The 16,751-nt window shown below is 43.7% G+C and overlaps 1 protein-coding gene across 8 annotated transcripts in view; it reads left to right on the top strand.

Annotated features, from left to right (window-relative positions):
- The window catches only part of LOC109905648 (BCAS3 microtubule associated cell migration factor), a 405,490-nt gene that overhangs the window by 53,971 nt on the left and 334,768 nt on the right, over positions 1-16,751 (top strand). For all 8 annotated transcript variants that reach the window (XM_031790754.1, XM_031790752.1, XM_020503154.2 and 5 more), the window contains exon 13: positions 6,065-6,158. In XM_031790754.1, the coding sequence (XP_031646614.1) occupies positions 6,065-6,158 (94 nt within the window). The remainder of the gene's footprint in view (positions 1-6,064; positions 6,159-16,751) is intronic.

Raw genomic sequence — 16,751 nt, 5'->3', positions numbered from 1 at the left:
TCATCAAACGCTTTGCGTCTTCGTACAACCGCATTGGAATAATCATTGAAGAATGAGACCTTTGGACCTTTTACGTGGACTACCATCAGAACCGATGTTTCTAGCCGCATCCATGACGCGCTGCTTGTCGGTGACCTTGTGGAACTTTATAACCACTGGCCTGGTTGGGACCGGGTATCGGTGCTTGAGAGCGATGGGCTCTGTCCAGCTTCACACAACCAGCCTTAGTGTCCATTTGTAGTTAGCCAGGGATCCATTCCTCAAATTTGTTTACTGAACGTGTCCCTTCAGAATTTTCCGGGAGTCCCACAACACGAATATTGCATCTGTGTCCTCGATTATCCAAGTCGTCAATGTGCTCCGCCATTTCGCGCACCTGTTTCTAAAGTGCTTTTATCTTAGTGTCCATAGATGTAGTTGAAGTTTCCACTGTGGCAATTCTTCCTTCCGCCTCATCAACACGTTTGACAACCCTATGTAGTTCAGCTGAATCGCTTGCTATTGCTTCCAGGACCGTTCTTATCTTAACATCGATCACTTTAGTAATGTTATCCGTCATCTTTTGAATCACCAGGTCCATTGTGCCTGGATCTGCAACGGTGTTAGCTTCGCTAACGTTAGCTAGCTCCTCCTGCACATCTACAGGGATGGTGGTTTTGGTCGAGTTCTTAGTAGTTCTGTTGGGCATGTTGTCGGAGATTTTTGAGAAATAGCCATCCAGACTCATTGTAGGATAATTTCTTTAGCCAATTCTACCACTTTTTCAAGCTAGGAGATTAATGTAAAAATATAAATTTACGAATGCCACGAGAGTTCGCTGAAACAGTGTTCTCTCTATGGTGCCATTTTGTCCCCTCAGATGAACGTACTTTGGTGCGCTAAGTACAAATCAATCCCAGAACAACCTCAAAGGACCTTGTAAAGATGCTGGAGGAAACCGGTACAAAAGTATCTATATCCACAGTAAAACAAGTCCTATATCGACCTAACCTGAAAGGCCGCTCAGCAAGGAAGAAGCCACTGCTCCAAAACAGCCATAAAAAAGCCAGACTACGGTTTGCAACTGCACATGGGGACAAAGATTGTACTTTTTAGAGAAATGTCCTCTGGTCTGATGAAACAAAAATAGAACTGTTTCGCCATAATTACCATCGTTATGTTTGGAGGAAAAAGGGGGAGGCTTGCGAGCCAAAAAACACCATCCCAACCGTGAAGCACGGGGGTGGCAGCATCATGTTGTGGGGATGCTTTGCTGCAGGAGGGACTGGTGCACTTCACAAAATTGATGGCATCATGAGGTAGGAAAATGATGTGGATATATTGAAGCAACATCTCAAGACATCAGTCAGGAAGTTGAAGCTTGGTCACAAATGGGTCTTCAAAATGGACAATGACACCAGGCATACTTCCAAAGTTGTGGCAAAATGGCTTAAGGACAACAAGGTCAAAGCCCTGGCATCAATCCCATATAAAATTTGTGGGAAGTACTGAAAAAGTGTGTGCGAACAAGGAGGCCTACAAACCTGACTCAGTTACACCAGCTCTGTCAGGAGGAATGGGCTAAATTCACCCAACTTATTGTGGGAAGCTTGTGGAAGGCTACCCAACACGTTTGACTCAAGTTAAATAATTTAAAGGCAATGCTGCCAAATACTAATTGAGTGTATGTACACTTCTGACCCACTGGGAATGTGATGAAAGAAATAAAAGCTGAAATAAATCATTCTCTCTACTATTATTCTGACATTTCACATTCTTAGAATAAAGTGGTGATCCTAACTGACCTAAGACAGGGAGTTTTTATGAATGTCAGGATTTGTGAAAAACTGAGTTTAAATGTATTTGGCTAAGGTGTATGTAAACTCCCAACTTCATCTGTATATATGTTTTACAGACACAGTATGTTTTACATTAGTTATCCTGCTATTATTTGTATTCCCAACCTTCAGCTCCATTCAACCCCTCCCATCTATCTCTTAACACCATCCATGTTGGATTTCTATTTGCCATATATTTTAGCCGTGCTGTTATGTTTCACAGAAGTTCTGAACCTTTTCTATTCTTATAATTTATACAGATTGTAATATAAAACATATATTTTTTGCTAAAGCCATTATTATATTATTGACTATGACTTTTAAAATCACCCAGTATTGCTATCTGCGGCGTTAGCTTCCAGGTAAATGTTTGTGACCACAAACAAGCTACATATGGACAGTACCAAAACAAATTATTGAATGATTCTTTCTCTTCGCAGCAAAATCTGCATAGGTTTTTAACCCTCCATATTTATAATATTGTATTGGTGTGCAAGAATTTCGTATAATAATTCAATTTAAATATTCAAAGTTTTGAAATCCGGCGCAATTTTGCGTATCAGTTCATAAACCATGTGCCATGGAATCGGTACATCGAAAATCTCGCAATCTATATGTATCTATATAGCTGTCAATTATTTTGGTCCAATAACTGAAACTGGTCAACTTTTTCATTTATCACAATTTTCTTTAACCTATTATGGACTTTAATGCAGGGCCGACAGACAAGTTCCCTACTTTTTCCCTCTTCCACTTTGCCCTTCCATTTATGCAGTAATGCTGCAGTTAGTTGGTTATAATTTTGAGTAGAGCAGACATTCATTCAACTCCACCAGTATAATATTTGTAAATTATATAATAAATATAACTATTTAGTTTTGAATACATTTTTTATTTTTGTTTTAATCTATTAGTATTTTTGAGTTGAACCACTGTTTGTTATATTATTTGTTCTGTTTTTTTTCTTGTGGATTAAATTGAAATTGCAACCAACTTTCTATGGCTTGTTTTTTAACAATCGTGTTATTTTGGGAGATTTCCTTTTCAAATATTGAAAGTGCGAGGTTGTAATCTGAATAAAGGGAAAAGGGACATTCTTGAAAATGGGGTGCGACATTCTTTTTCATTTGCTAGAGAACTAGTTTGGATTTAAGTAACTTTCGTTACATGTTGTTGAAGCCTATAGTGAGAGGTCTAATGCTTTCATATTTAATGATTTCTGCCGTCCGAATTCATTTTCATTATATAAATTAGGCCTGTTTTAATTTTGTCTGGCTTGACGTTTATTATAATTTAAATAACGGTTCGCTAGGTGTAGGCACGACCATAAGCAAATAGGTCAACTTGGATGAGACTGAAGAGTTAAGCAGGGTAATTTTTCCACAAATAGACAGGTATTCTTCTTTCTATGGTAGCAAGATCTTCTCTATTTTTGCTAAGTTTCTATTTACATTTATTGGAGTGAGATCATGTATTTATTTCAGGATATGTGTACCGAGTATGTCCACATCACCATCAGATCATTTTATTGGTAAACTACATGATAATGTAAATATTGTATTTTTAGTGATCCAATATGTAATATTATGCACGTTTTCCTCCTCTTGACAGTTTAAAACTTTCTGAGAAGTAGCCATTGTTTACTATTTTACACCTAGGGTTATTATACATGACTTTAACCCATTTCATAAGAGATCCTCAAATTTAGGCATTTATTTATAAACTCCAGTTGTACTGTGAAAAACATGGGCGAGGATTTTTGTTTTGTTTTTCCTGTAATTTTCCTGTTTATTCTGAGCCTTTGGTACAGTTTTATTGGTATCTATCTGTTCTGTTAGAAGGTGTATTTCCTTTGTTAATATGGACTCTTTTGACCTAAACATTTGTGTTCCATACAATAAGGGAATCTGCTGTACCTATGTTGTCGGAAAAATTCAGTTAAATTCCTCTGTCCTAGTTCCTTGTTTTTATCATCCGTTAGGGTTTGATTCAATTTCCAATATCCTCGCCCACGTGGAAGTTCATTAAGCGTAATGTATATGCCAATTATCTGATGGTCCAAACGCGTTCTGTCCCCTATCAACACTTTTTAAACTTTTGGTGCCAACGAGAATGACACAAGAAAGTAGTAAAGACGACTAGCTTGATTGAGCCTCCGCCATGTTTATCACTAGGTCATGATATTTAACCCTCCCAATATTCACTGGTTCCAACATATCCATGACATTTGTGATTTCCTTAAGAGCATGAGGGTGATGGTTTGTAGTGTGAATTCCTTTACGATCCATTGAGGGATTATCATCTCCCACCAGCACAGCTGTTCTTTGTTTGCACCAAACTGAACTCTGTCTGTAGACATTCTCTCATCAGAGTTAGAAGTGTTTTTTTACTGATGCGTTGTGGGTAACCAGAAAACGTTCCCAGGTGTCCGTTTCCTTGTACAGTATCTTTAATAGAGTGTCACATTTACTGAGCTACAGCCTTACATGTTTCCACTTCTCACATACAAGGCCCGTTTACACACACAGGTTCAATCGGAACACATTCTCTATCCTCTCTTCCCTCCCTTTTCTTGTCCTTTCTGACCTCCTTAAACACACCTTTTGGGTTTTGTGGTGTGGTGAGAAACCTCCCAGGTTAAACCTTTTTTATCCTCTGCTAGAGCGAACACAGGAGCCCACCAACACACCCCACACCCCACACACGTACCTGACAGTACCTCAGGGCCTAAGGTGGGATTTATTTCGCTTGCTCACTCATATTTTCCCAGCTCGGCCTTCGCCACAGCGCCAGCTTTTTTAAGCCGTGGGAGACTTAATGAATGCACTGCTAATCATCACCAGTAACCTCACAAGATGCTTGTACTCCGTCCTCTATTTTTGGCACATTCCTCTCTTCGCTCCCTTAGTGAAAGGGGGTCTGTGTAATGCTCACCCTATTGTTGGTTATAGACGCTATGTATAAGGGGCGTAAGGTTACTATAAATCCATACCATGCCTTTTATTGTAGTGCAGTGGAAGAATCATTGAATTCCTAAACTATGACCACACAACACTGTGTGTGTGTGTGTGCGCGTGCACATCCCAGTCTCCTGAGGGCTCCTCCAGACCGGGGCTAAGTTCCTCATGTGCAGGTCTGCACTGTGTCACCAGCAATTTTACAGTAACCCTACACTGCACATAAACACAGTTAAGAGAAAGGGGGAGAGAGGAGGGGGCGAGAGAGAGGAGGGAGGGAGGGAGGGAAAGAAGGGGGATTTCTGTGTGACTTCAGCGTATAGCTGTGTGTTATACAGGTTTTGCATTGCTTTCTTGCCACATCTCTCAACTCAAACTATTAGTTTGTTGACTCTTTCATTGGAAGTAGTGACCCCTCTTTACACACACACACATTCCTCCTGTATAATAGGGTTACTCTCCAGAGGTAGCCCCCGACACTAATTCTCCTTTTCAAAGGGCTTCAGCAGGATTCCCTCACAGAACAACATTGTGCCTCTGATGTAATAAAAGGGGTCTGGCTTATGTCACCCCTTTTCCTTGTTCTTCTCTTTCCCTCCTTTCCTCTCTCCTTCTCTCCAGTCTGAAATAAAGGGTTCAGTTGAGCTCAGTGGTTGTTTTTGTGTTTGGACTGGCTCATATTAATACGAATGCAGCACTGCTCCCAGCTCCTTAATGCAACACTAGACCAGATTTATCACTTTGAGACCGACCTGCTCTTTCTCGCTCCCTTTTGCTTGCTCTTTCTCTCTCCCCCCATCTCTCCCTTCTCCTTTCTCTCTTTCCTTCTCTGGCCTTATGTCTGAGCTTAGTTATAATCTGTTCAAGACCAGAAACGTTTACACACACAAAGTCCCTGGCCTGAGAACAGACTCCTACTCAGCAGCACTGTGATTTTTTTTTGCACAGTCGGAGGACTTAGAGCTTAGCTACTGGTCTGAGATCAGCCTCTTGTCAGCCGTCTTAGTTTTCATGCAGCACATGGAGACAGATGACGGGCATAGTGCTGCGGTGACAGTATAGAAAGAGTGATAGAGAGAGTTCTCTTTCTTGCTGCTGAATGACATTCCAAGCTTCTCTCTGGTGTTTATTGGCATTATTGCTAATTACATCCACAGGGGGGCAATGGTCTTTACCAATGGGATGGTAACATATTCATTTTCCATTATTTTACAGCAAGATGCAAAATAAGTCTGTGTTGGAATTTGGTCCCGCTCTGTGTAAATTATTTTGTGTGTGTGTGTGTTACAGGTCCTGGTGAGTGAGGACTCAGATGGAGAGGGAGTGGTGGCCCACTTCCCAGCCCATGACAAACCCATATCCTGCATGGAATTCAACCCCAGCGGTAAGGAGATGGCTCACTGCAACACACACACACACACACACACACACACACACACACACACACACACACACACACACACACACACACACACACACACACACACACACACACACACACACACAGTGAGTTGAGGGATGAGGAGTTCTTTGTTGTTGAGTGTGAACCCAGATGAAGGGGACACAACCTCACTGTCCAGGTCTTAATCTCTTCTGTGGGACTGTGGGACTCCAGGTTGTGTCCCAGTCTTAACCTCTTCTGTGGGACTCCAGGTTGTGTCCCAGTCTTAACCTCTTCTGTGGGGCTCCAGGGTGTGTCCCAGTCTTAAAACCTCTTCTGTGGGGCTCCAGGTTGTGTCCCAGTCTTAACCTCTTCTGTGGGACTCCAGGGTGTGTCCCAGTCTTAACCTCTTCTGTGGGGCTCCAGGGTGTGTCAGAAAGGGCCTATGAAGTGGGGATGTATGCATCTGTGTTAGAACGGTAGTCAGTGGGGCCTGTGCCTGAGGGTGCATGCACTCACCTGCAGTCAACACACAATAGAAGTGGCTTGATCAAGCAGGCCCTGCAGTGACAATGGCACTTCATCCCACTGTGGGAGAGTGACAACCATGCATTGATATGTGAAGTCACACACCGGGGCACTCCCTTTGTTTCTGTGATCACACTCACTCAGTCAGGCCTTGATGTCGGTCCGACACCCGGTGGACAGCCTTAGGTGTGTGAGGTGTTGAGTTACGTTGCTCTCCTCACAACGGAAGAGAGGTTAGTTAAGAGGCGTTAGTGAGTTTGGTGTGTCAGTAGTCACTGGGATCATAGCCCAAAAATTAATCTAACACACTCACCCGTGTCACAAGGGCTTTCAAACGTTGAAAACACAATGCAGCCTTAAAGGTCCAATACAAATCATTTTTGGGTAACAATTAAAACCTAAATAATCTAAATAATCCTAAATAGCTTCTTAGTAAAGGGCAATTTCTAAAGCAAGAATTTTGCTAGGAATGTCTGGGAGACTGAAAATGAGCTGTTATTGGCAGAGAGGTATGGAACTCTGTCTTATTGGTCTATTAACTAATTTACCACATTGTGATGTCACCATACAGACAAACTCCCACCAAAACGGGCTGAAATTTAAAGCAGTCTTTTCAAACAGCTCTTACACTATAAAAGGGTATTATTCCAACCTCAAAGTGTAGAAATATACATTGAGTGTACAAAACATTAGGAGCACCTGCTCTTTCCATGACATACAGTGCCTTCGGAAAGTATTTAGACCCCTTGACCTTCTCCACATTTTCCTACGTTACAACCTTATTCTAAAATGGATAAAATATATTTTTTTAAATCTTCAGCAATCAACACACACCCCATAATGTCAAAGCAAAAACAGTTTTTTTGAAGTGTTTGCAAATGTATTAAAAACAGATACCTTATTTATATAACTATTCAGACCCTTTTGCTATGAGACTCGAAATTGACCTCCGGTGCATCCTGTTTCCATTGATCCTTGATGTTTCTACAACTTGGAGTCCACCTGTGGTAAATTTAAATTAATTGGACATGATTTGGAAAGGCACACACCTGTCTATATAAGGTTGACAGTGCATGTCAGTGCAAAAACATAGCCACGAGGTCAAAGGAATTGTCCGTAGAGCTCAGAGACAGGATTGTGTCGAGGCACAGATCTGGGGAAGGGTACCAAAACATTTCTAAAGCATTGAAGGTCACCAAGAACACAATGGAAGAAGTTTGGAACCACCCAGACTCTTCCTAGAGCTGGCCGCCCGGCTAAACTGAGCAATCAGGGGAGAAGGGCCTTGACCAGGGAGGTGACCAAGAACCTGATAGTCACTCTGACAGAGCTCCAGAGTTCCTCTGTGGAGATGGGATAAACTTCCAGAAGGACAACCATCTCTGGAGCACTCCACCAATCAGGCCTTTATGGTGACCAGACGGAAGCCACTCCTCAGAAAAAGGCACATGACAGCACGCTTGGAGTTTGCCAAAAGGCACCTAAAGACTCTCAGACCATGAGAAACAAGATTCTCTGGTCTGATGAAATGAAGATTGAACTGGCTTGAATGCCAAAGACTAAGTGAATCCAGGTGAAAGCTAAGATCCCTTATTGATATCACTTGTTAAATCCACTTCAATCAGTGTAGATGAAGGGGAGGAGACTCTACCTAAAGTAATGAAAGTAATAATGACCTATCTGGTATTAGTGCATAAGGCTAAACTTTAGGGTTTAACTATACATGCACCAATTGCCAGATAATGCTTTTGGAAACGGCAAAGAAAGTTAACATCAATCTACAGAGGCAAAAAGGCCATTATCGAAGTTTAATTCAATAAGACAAAAGCGGATTGAGGACAGTTGAAAATGAAGAGAAGTGAGGGCCATAAAATTAATATTTGGAAAATATTTGGTGAAGTGGTAAAAGAGGATGATGGCAGTGCTGGCTATGTTTGGTGGCAGGTAGTCTAGTGGTTATAGTGTTGAACTAGTAACCGAAAGGTTGCAAGATCGAATCCCTGAGCTATATATATATATATAAAGCTGTCGTTCTTCCCCTGAACAAGGCAGTTCTCCCACTGTTCCTAGGCCGTCATTGAGAATAATAATTAGTTCTTAACTGACTTGCCTAGTTAAATAAAGTGGAAACTTAAGCCCAAGTCAGTTCTTCCCCAGAGTCAGATGAACTCGTGGATACCGTCTCTTCATGCAGTTTGAAGGAAGTTGCTAACAAGCATTAACGCAATTGCTAACTGGAATTCTTTTAACTGCTTGCATGCTACCAGATACCATAGACTTCCATTCATTGCGCTAATGCTAGTTGGCATTGGCTCACAAAACTACCTCTAACTTCTTTAATACTAGATGCAGAGACTTACAAGTGCTATCCATGAGTTCATGTGACTTTGGCTTCATTGCCAAAATCCCGTAGTATCCCTTTAAGGAGAGAGCGTGTATGTGTGTGTGTGTGTGCGTGTGGTTCAGTTTTACCCAGAGTGCTGTGGATGCTTCCTGGCCTCACTCTACACCAAATGATTTTGCACTGGCGTCTTCCCCCTTTTATGGATTGTTCCCCCTCGGAAATAAAGGCACCACACAGTGCAGTGTGTGTGTGGAGGATCAGCTAATAAAGTAGCTGCTGAGTGATGGTGCTTACTGTGACCTCCAGTCTTTGGTAGGAATCCTTCACATGCTTCTGACCAGGCTAGAATGCACCTCCCAGAAAAAATAGTCACATTTATAACACACACACTTTTTTGTAACAAACATTCACCGCCTTTATACATGAACTAAATGTATAGCTTTGAACACATACACATCCTCAATCATTTGCTTACAAACACATAGACTAACCCATGCACCCATTGACAATGTATGTGACAATAAATCCCCAACACACACCCTTGTACAGATGATGTTTTACGTCTTCACATGCACTCGAGTCACAGATACGCTCACACAAACGCACGATCACTCTGACACGGCACACACAGTAATCACCTTCACGTACATAGCGTGCTCTCCAAGCAGGTAAATGCCACATTTAATCTAGAAGGACTGTTACTTGGAGGTTTAGCAGAGCTGTTGTTTGGCAATTACAGAACAACTCCTCCCCCTCTTCAAGTCCTCTTTCCCTGGCCTGCATGACCGGTCCAATCTGTAGGGGGCGCCCTTGGTTTACCTTGACGACCTAGAGTTGACTCAGTCGACCTTTACCCTATATGTGTGTGTGTGCGCCTGCGTGTTTGTGTGTGTGTGGAGCCGAATTTACCGGGAGCAGGGTGCCGCCGCGCTGGCCAACCGCACAGCATCCAGCCGGCAACCGTGACCACCTTTCATTGTACTGTCAAGTGTAACACACTGAGTATACACAATGGCTGTGTCCCAAATGTTCACTTCAAGCATCCCCCCCTTCTGTTAACTTTACTGCCAAATCACCACATGGGTGCGTTGCCACCTCATTTATGCCTGCCCAAGTCTGAAAGACCTTAAGAGTTTTGAAATATGACAGTGTCGGGGCACCCCGAAAAGTACCACCAAGAAACACGTTTCTGTCTCTTTTTTCCCCTTAGCAAGGTACGGGTGAGTGGGTTAGTGTGTGTGGAGGAGCTGCATAGTCCTCCCCACTTCGATGCTGTAATTACGGAGCCTTTCATCATTAAGCCTCATGATCAAAACAACTGCCACGTTGGTCTCTGAAGCCGCCTGCTTTAGAGTAACAGAGAGCATGGCGAGTCCCTTGGTCTTGATTGGGTGACTCGCAGTCTGTTTGTCCTGAATTAACTGCACAGAGAGACAGAGCAAAATGAAGAGAGAAGAAAAGGACGAAACTGTCTCAATCTACCGTAGGGCCTTCAGTACCATGGCTCCTTCTAACAGTGGTCAAGTCAACCCCAGAAACCACCAGAGTCAGTATGAAACAATGCTATGACTCGACAGCTTAGTGACTGGTCCTGGAAAGCCCAACAAGTCCTACCCAAGTAGCATGACGCAACAAACCCCATAGAACTGCTTGTGTATGTTGGAGTGACTACACAGACAGCAGAGTGGTTATGGGGTGACTGGTCTGGCACCCTGTCCTGGCTGTGTGGCGTTCAGAGGTTCTATTCCTAGTGGTGTAATTAGAGGATAGGATGCTGCTCTGTTGAAGGCAGTTGTGAAGCTACACGCTCACACACACACCCTTTACCAGCTGTGAGCTGTTTTATTTACCTTCACTCCTTCACTACAATCTCTCTCCTTCACCTCTTACCCCTCGCACTTCACATAATCTTGACTTGATTATTAGCTGAGATGCCCAAGGTCAGAGACACATTGTTTTAACGGTAGGGCCTGTGAAACAGTTTGTGTGGAGGGTGGTTTGATTAAAGTGTGTAAGTCTGTATGCAGTGTATGATTAGGTGGTTGGACAGGAGAGACACTCGCTCTCTCTCGCTCGCTGTTTGTAATTCCTCTCAATCACGCCACTGATAAGAATCTTGGAATCTGTTTCTCCATGGAAGATTAGTTCAGCGCTGCTCGCTCATTTACAGGAACTCAACCTCACAACCGCTCTTAAAGAGACACACACACGACGACACACACTGAACCTGAAAAACAATTTTACTATTCTACAAACATTCACTCGCCTAACTAACCTCACACCTCTTAAATATCTACAAAGTCTTGGTAAACGAGGCTAGAACTCATCTCCAGCCCCACTACCATAGCTAAAGCCCAGCCCATGTTTAGTAACACAGCATCATAATGAATAGCCTGGCGAATTGATGATAGAAACATGGAAAGTGCCAAGCAGATGTGTCATGATGAAGAAGGGTCACTGTGGTGTCATAACTCCTTGATGTGTGAGAGAGAGTCAGGCCTTCACCCCAACTCCCAGCTAACCCACACCACACATGCTGAACACGAGGGAGACATCCCGAAGATACAGCCTACACCCCCAGCTCACTCATTTAGCCTGCAACGAGCTGTCTTCACACACAGCAAGCAATTACCACTCCCCTCGTGGTTGTATCTTCGTGTTATGTGAAGTGGTGTTTTCACTTTATTTTCACACTCATTTAGCAAGATGTGCAGCTGTGTGTGAGTGCGTGTGCATGCGTGTGTACATGTGACATTTGTGTGTGTGTGCCATCCAAATCCGTGTTTGTGCTTTTTAGCACCATGTCCCAGAGTTCTCAGAATCCCTTGTTTTACCCAGTAGCAGGGCTGTCCGTCCACCATGGACCAATCACAGAGGATTAAACCCCCATGGAGTTCCCTCCCCACACACCTGCCCATGCCACGCCCTGATAATCATGGCTTTTGTAAAGCGCCGCTGTCCTCCTTAGGTAAAGCTGATGATCTATAGATTTTTTTCCCAGCGAGCTCTGTCATAATCTATCTATTCTCTTCCTTTCTCTCTCTCGTCACTCTCCCTTTCTCTTTGTTTTCCTCTACTTTTATATCCCTCACTCAGTTTTTAGCTGTTCAAATTTCCCAGGGTAATGATTTTGTCTATTCTAGAGATCTATTGTGGAGTTCCCACTGTGTCTGTCCAACTGCAGCCAGCCTGCTAGCAAGGTATTGTGCTTTCAGCTTTTGGCTCATAAAAAAATGATATAGCTGCACACTCCTTCCTGGGCCAGTTTTGGTTTGAAGAGGTCTTCTACAGTACTGTAATGAAAGGCTACTGAAATTGGATACATAGCTGTAACGATGAATTGTGCTCTGCTCTTGCGTACAGAGTGCATGTAGTATGTCTGTACGGTGTGTGCAGTGGTCAGTGTCTAGTGTGTGTGTGTGTTTACAGTGTAGTCTTAAGTGCCTGATGAATTTGCAGAGCTACCAGACCTATGGTAGGTCTCCCTTTAGTGCAGTCATCTCCGTGGCCAGTTGGACGTCTGCCTCGCTGACGCTCTCCTACTGTTTGTCCAAGACACTGTAAAGCCACCACTGCCTGCCTGCCTGCGGCTGTTTTTATGGTGTTTCCATACTTGGTGGTAAAAAGCAGTGGCACTGTCTTAGGAAGTCAAGGCCTCAGACCTGGGCTGTAAAACCAAAAGGAGATCAGAGGAAAGAGGGAGAGCGAGAGAAAGGGGGAGTGATAGAAGGAGAGAAATAGAGATAGGAGGAGGAATAGAGAGAGAGAGCAGGGGAGAGGAAGAGAGAGAGGGCTGGCCCGAGACTGATCGACTGTTAGCAAGGTCTCAGTGGAAACTTAAGCCCAAATCAGACCACGCCTCCACTCCAAATCCCCAAACCCCCCACCCAACACAATCCAGACACCTCAGGCTCTGCTGTTGAGTCATCCACAACCCACACACACGACAACACGCAACGCTGTCTGTAAGTTGTTATAGTGTGGGGCGGGTTCTGATCTGTTCCTCTGATTTGATTTGGGGCTTTATTTTTCACAGAATTGAAGTCCACTTTGTAGACATACTGCATTTGGTACTGTGTTCACAAGATCCATTAAACACACACACACATTGTTCAAAGAGCCTCTCCTTGTACCTCTCCTCCAATCCCCCTTCCGTCAACGGCAGGCAGCACAGAGCAGCGTGAAATCTTATCTGCGGCGGCGAATGTTTGAGGGGATTCATTAGTTAACAGAAACACTAAAAGACAACTTTTAAATGGAGGTTAGAGATTACAGCCCACTCTCTGTTTTCAGAGAAACTGATTAAAGCTTTTCATCTGTCCTCTCTCTCCTTCCCTCCCTCCACAGTCCCCGTTTCTTTATCTGCAGATTGTGCTCTGAGTCTGACCAATTTGTTTGGGGGCTTTTAAACATGACAACAAAAGGCTGCTGTTATAGCCTGGCCTCTAAGCTGCTGGGAGAATGTGTTTTATCTGTCTGCCTATTATGACGGAAAACTCAGACAGAAGCAGCAATACAATAACAAACCTGTGTCCCGAATGACACCCTATTCCCGAGATAGTGCACTACTTTTGACCAGGGACCATAGGGTTATTAATGCACCATGAAGTGAGGTTTAGTCACGATGGATTTAGGAATGTTTCGTGTCTGTGGTAGATAGAATGCGCTAACTTCTCTTTATTTGGAGAAGGGAAGTACAAAGATGTAAATGTTTCATACCCTGACCATGGTTTTAGAATGTTTGAATTTACTGTACATTCAGCGCATTGACTAACAGAAGGGGCTAACTTCTCTTCCTTTGTGGAGGAAAGTGTGATACATACATAAACACACACACACACAGTGGGGTGAACAAGTATTTGATACACTGCCGATTTTGCAGGTTTTCCTACTTACAAAGCATGTAGAGGTCTGTAATTTTTAGGATAGGTACACTTCAACTGTGAGAGACTGAATCTAAAACAAAAATCCAGAAAATCACATTGTATGATTTTTAAGTAATTAATTTGCATTTTATTGCATGACATAAGTATTTGATCACCTAGCAACCAGTAAGAATTCTGGCTCTCACAGACCTGTTAGTTTTTCTTTAAGAAGCCCTCCTGTTCTCCACTCATTACCTGTATTAACTGCACCTGTTTGAACTCGTTACCTGTATAAAAGACACCTGTCCACACACTCAATCAAACAGACTCCAACCTCTCCACAATGGCCAAGACCAGAGAGCTGTGTAAGGACATCAGGGCTAAAATTGTAGACCTGCACAAGGCTGGGATGGGCTACAGGACAATAGGCAAGCAGCTTGGTGAGAAGGCAACAGCTGTTGGCGCAATTATTAGAAAATGGAAGAAGTTCAAGATGACGGTCAATCACCCTCGGTCTGGAGCTCCATGCAAGATCTCACCTCGTGGGGCATCAATGATCATGAGAAAGGTGAGGGATCAGCCCAGAACTACATGGCAGGACCTGGGCAATGACTTGAAGAGAGCTGGGACCACAGTCTCAAAGAAAACCATTAGTAACACACTACGCCGTCATGGATTAAAATCCTGCAGCGCACGCAAGGTCCCCCTGCTCAAGCCAGCGCATGTCCAGGCCCGTCTGAAGTTTGCCAATGACCATCTGGAGGATCCAGAGGAGGAATGGGAGAAGTTCATGTGGTCTGATGAGACAAAAATAGAGCTTTTTGGTCTAAACTCCACTCACCGTGTTTGGAGGAAGAAGGATGAGTACAACCCCAAGAACACCCTCCCAACCGTGAAGCATGGGGGTGGAAACATCACTCTTTGGGGATGCTTTTCTGCAAAGGGGACAGGACTACTGCATCATATTGAGGGGAGGATGGATGGGGCCATGTATCACGAGATCTTGGCCAACAACCTCCTTCCCTCAGTAAGAGCATTGAAGATGGGTCGTGGCTGGGACTTCCAGCATGACAACCACCCGAAACACACAGCCAGGGCAACTAAGGAGTGGCTCCGTAAGAAGCATCTTAAGGTCCTGGAGTGGCCTAGCCAGTCTCCAGACCTGAACCCAATAGAAAATCTTATTGCTCAGCGACAGCCCCGAAACCTGAAGGTCTGTATGGAGGAGTGGGCCAAAATCCCTGCTGCAGTGTGTGCAAACCTGGTCAAGAACTCCTGGAAACGTATGATCTCTGTAATTGCAAACAAAGGTTTCTGTACCAAATATTAAGTTCTGCTTTTCTGATGTATCAAATACTTATGTCATGCAATAAAATGCAAATTAATTACTTAAAAATCATACAATGTGATTTTCTGGATTTTTGTTTTAGATTCCGTCTCTCACAGTTGAAGTGTACTTATGATAAGAATTACAAACCTACATATTTTGTCAGTAGGAAAACCTGTAAAATCGGCAGTGTATCAAATACTTGTTCTCCCTACTGTATAACGTTCCATAAAAGTGGCAGTGGATTTTGTTTGAGTTCTCTTAGCTGAACAGGTTGACTAAAGGTGCTGTATAAGGATTCTGCTCCATTGGCTCCCTATTTAGTGCCCTACTTTTGACTAGGGCCCATTGGGACCAGACTAACTCCAACATCTCACTTCTGCCCCCGCCACGCTTCATGAACTTGACTGCGGGCGGAACACTCCTCCCTCTGTAAGTGAGTCAGCATTACTTGAAAGCGGCAGGTTTCACCTTGTAAAGAAAGAAAGAGTCAACCATCTTAATATTAAGCTAATTGCTGCCTGTTGGCGATGGTTAGTCAGCCATTTTCAATCTATTAATATCTGAGAGCGAGGGAGAGCTGCTTAGCTCACTGGTGGTCTGGCTGGGAAGCAGATAGAAAAACACTCCTCAGTTTCACTCCACTGTAGATCAAATGAACCATAACTTTTTTTCTCCCCCTCCATCTCTCCATCACTCCTTCGCCCCTCGGTTGGATTGTGGATGTGGTTTATGGAGTTAAGAGTGTTGGAGAATCCAGTCCAAGCCAGAGCGGCCGCAGCAGTGTAGCACTCTGGTCTGCTCTGGTCTACTCTGCTCTGGTCTACTCTGCTCGGGTCTACTCTGCTCGGGTCTACTCTGCTCGGGTCTACTCTGCTCTGGTCTACTCTGCTCTGGTCTACTCTGGTCTGGTCTACTCTGCTCTGCTCTGGTCTACTCTGCTCTACTCTGGTCTGCTCTACTCTACTCTGGTCTACTCTGCTCTGGTCTACTCTGGTCTGGTCTGCTCTGGTCTACTCTGCTCTACTCTGCTCTGGTCTACTCTGCTCTGGTCTACTCTGCTCTGGTCTACTCTGCTCAGGTCTACTCTGCTCTGCTCTGGTCTACTCTGCTCTACTCTGGTCTGGTCTACTCTGGTCTGGTCTGCTCTACTCTGGTATGGTCTGCTCTACTCTGGTCTGTTCTGTGGCTCTATGACATAGTGCCACACTCTGTGTGTGTCTCAAATGGCACCCTATTCTCTATATAGTGTGCTATTATTATTTTTTATATTTTTTATTTACCCTTTATTTAACCAGGAAAGGGCCCATAAGGTTAGACTTTGCAAGAGGTCGGCAAGAAGTAGTCCGCGGGTACAAACAACACGAGCACAATACAATAGCTAACATTAAAAACAGTCACAATGGTCAACAATATTATCTTTTATCAGAGCTTTAAAATCAGCGAACCAATACTCTCTCCTCCCCCTTTTCCAATTTCGTTCCCTGGGCTCTGGTCAGAGTATTGCACTACGTTGGGTGCCAACTGGAACA

This window comes from Oncorhynchus kisutch, linkage group LG15 (genome assembly GCF_002021735.2).
Source record: "Oncorhynchus kisutch isolate 150728-3 linkage group LG15, Okis_V2, whole genome shotgun sequence".
Taxonomy (NCBI): domain Eukaryota; kingdom Metazoa; phylum Chordata; class Actinopteri; order Salmoniformes; family Salmonidae; genus Oncorhynchus; species Oncorhynchus kisutch.
Note: the sequence above shows the minus strand (reverse complement) of the source record. Positions and strands in the feature narration are given on the sequence as shown.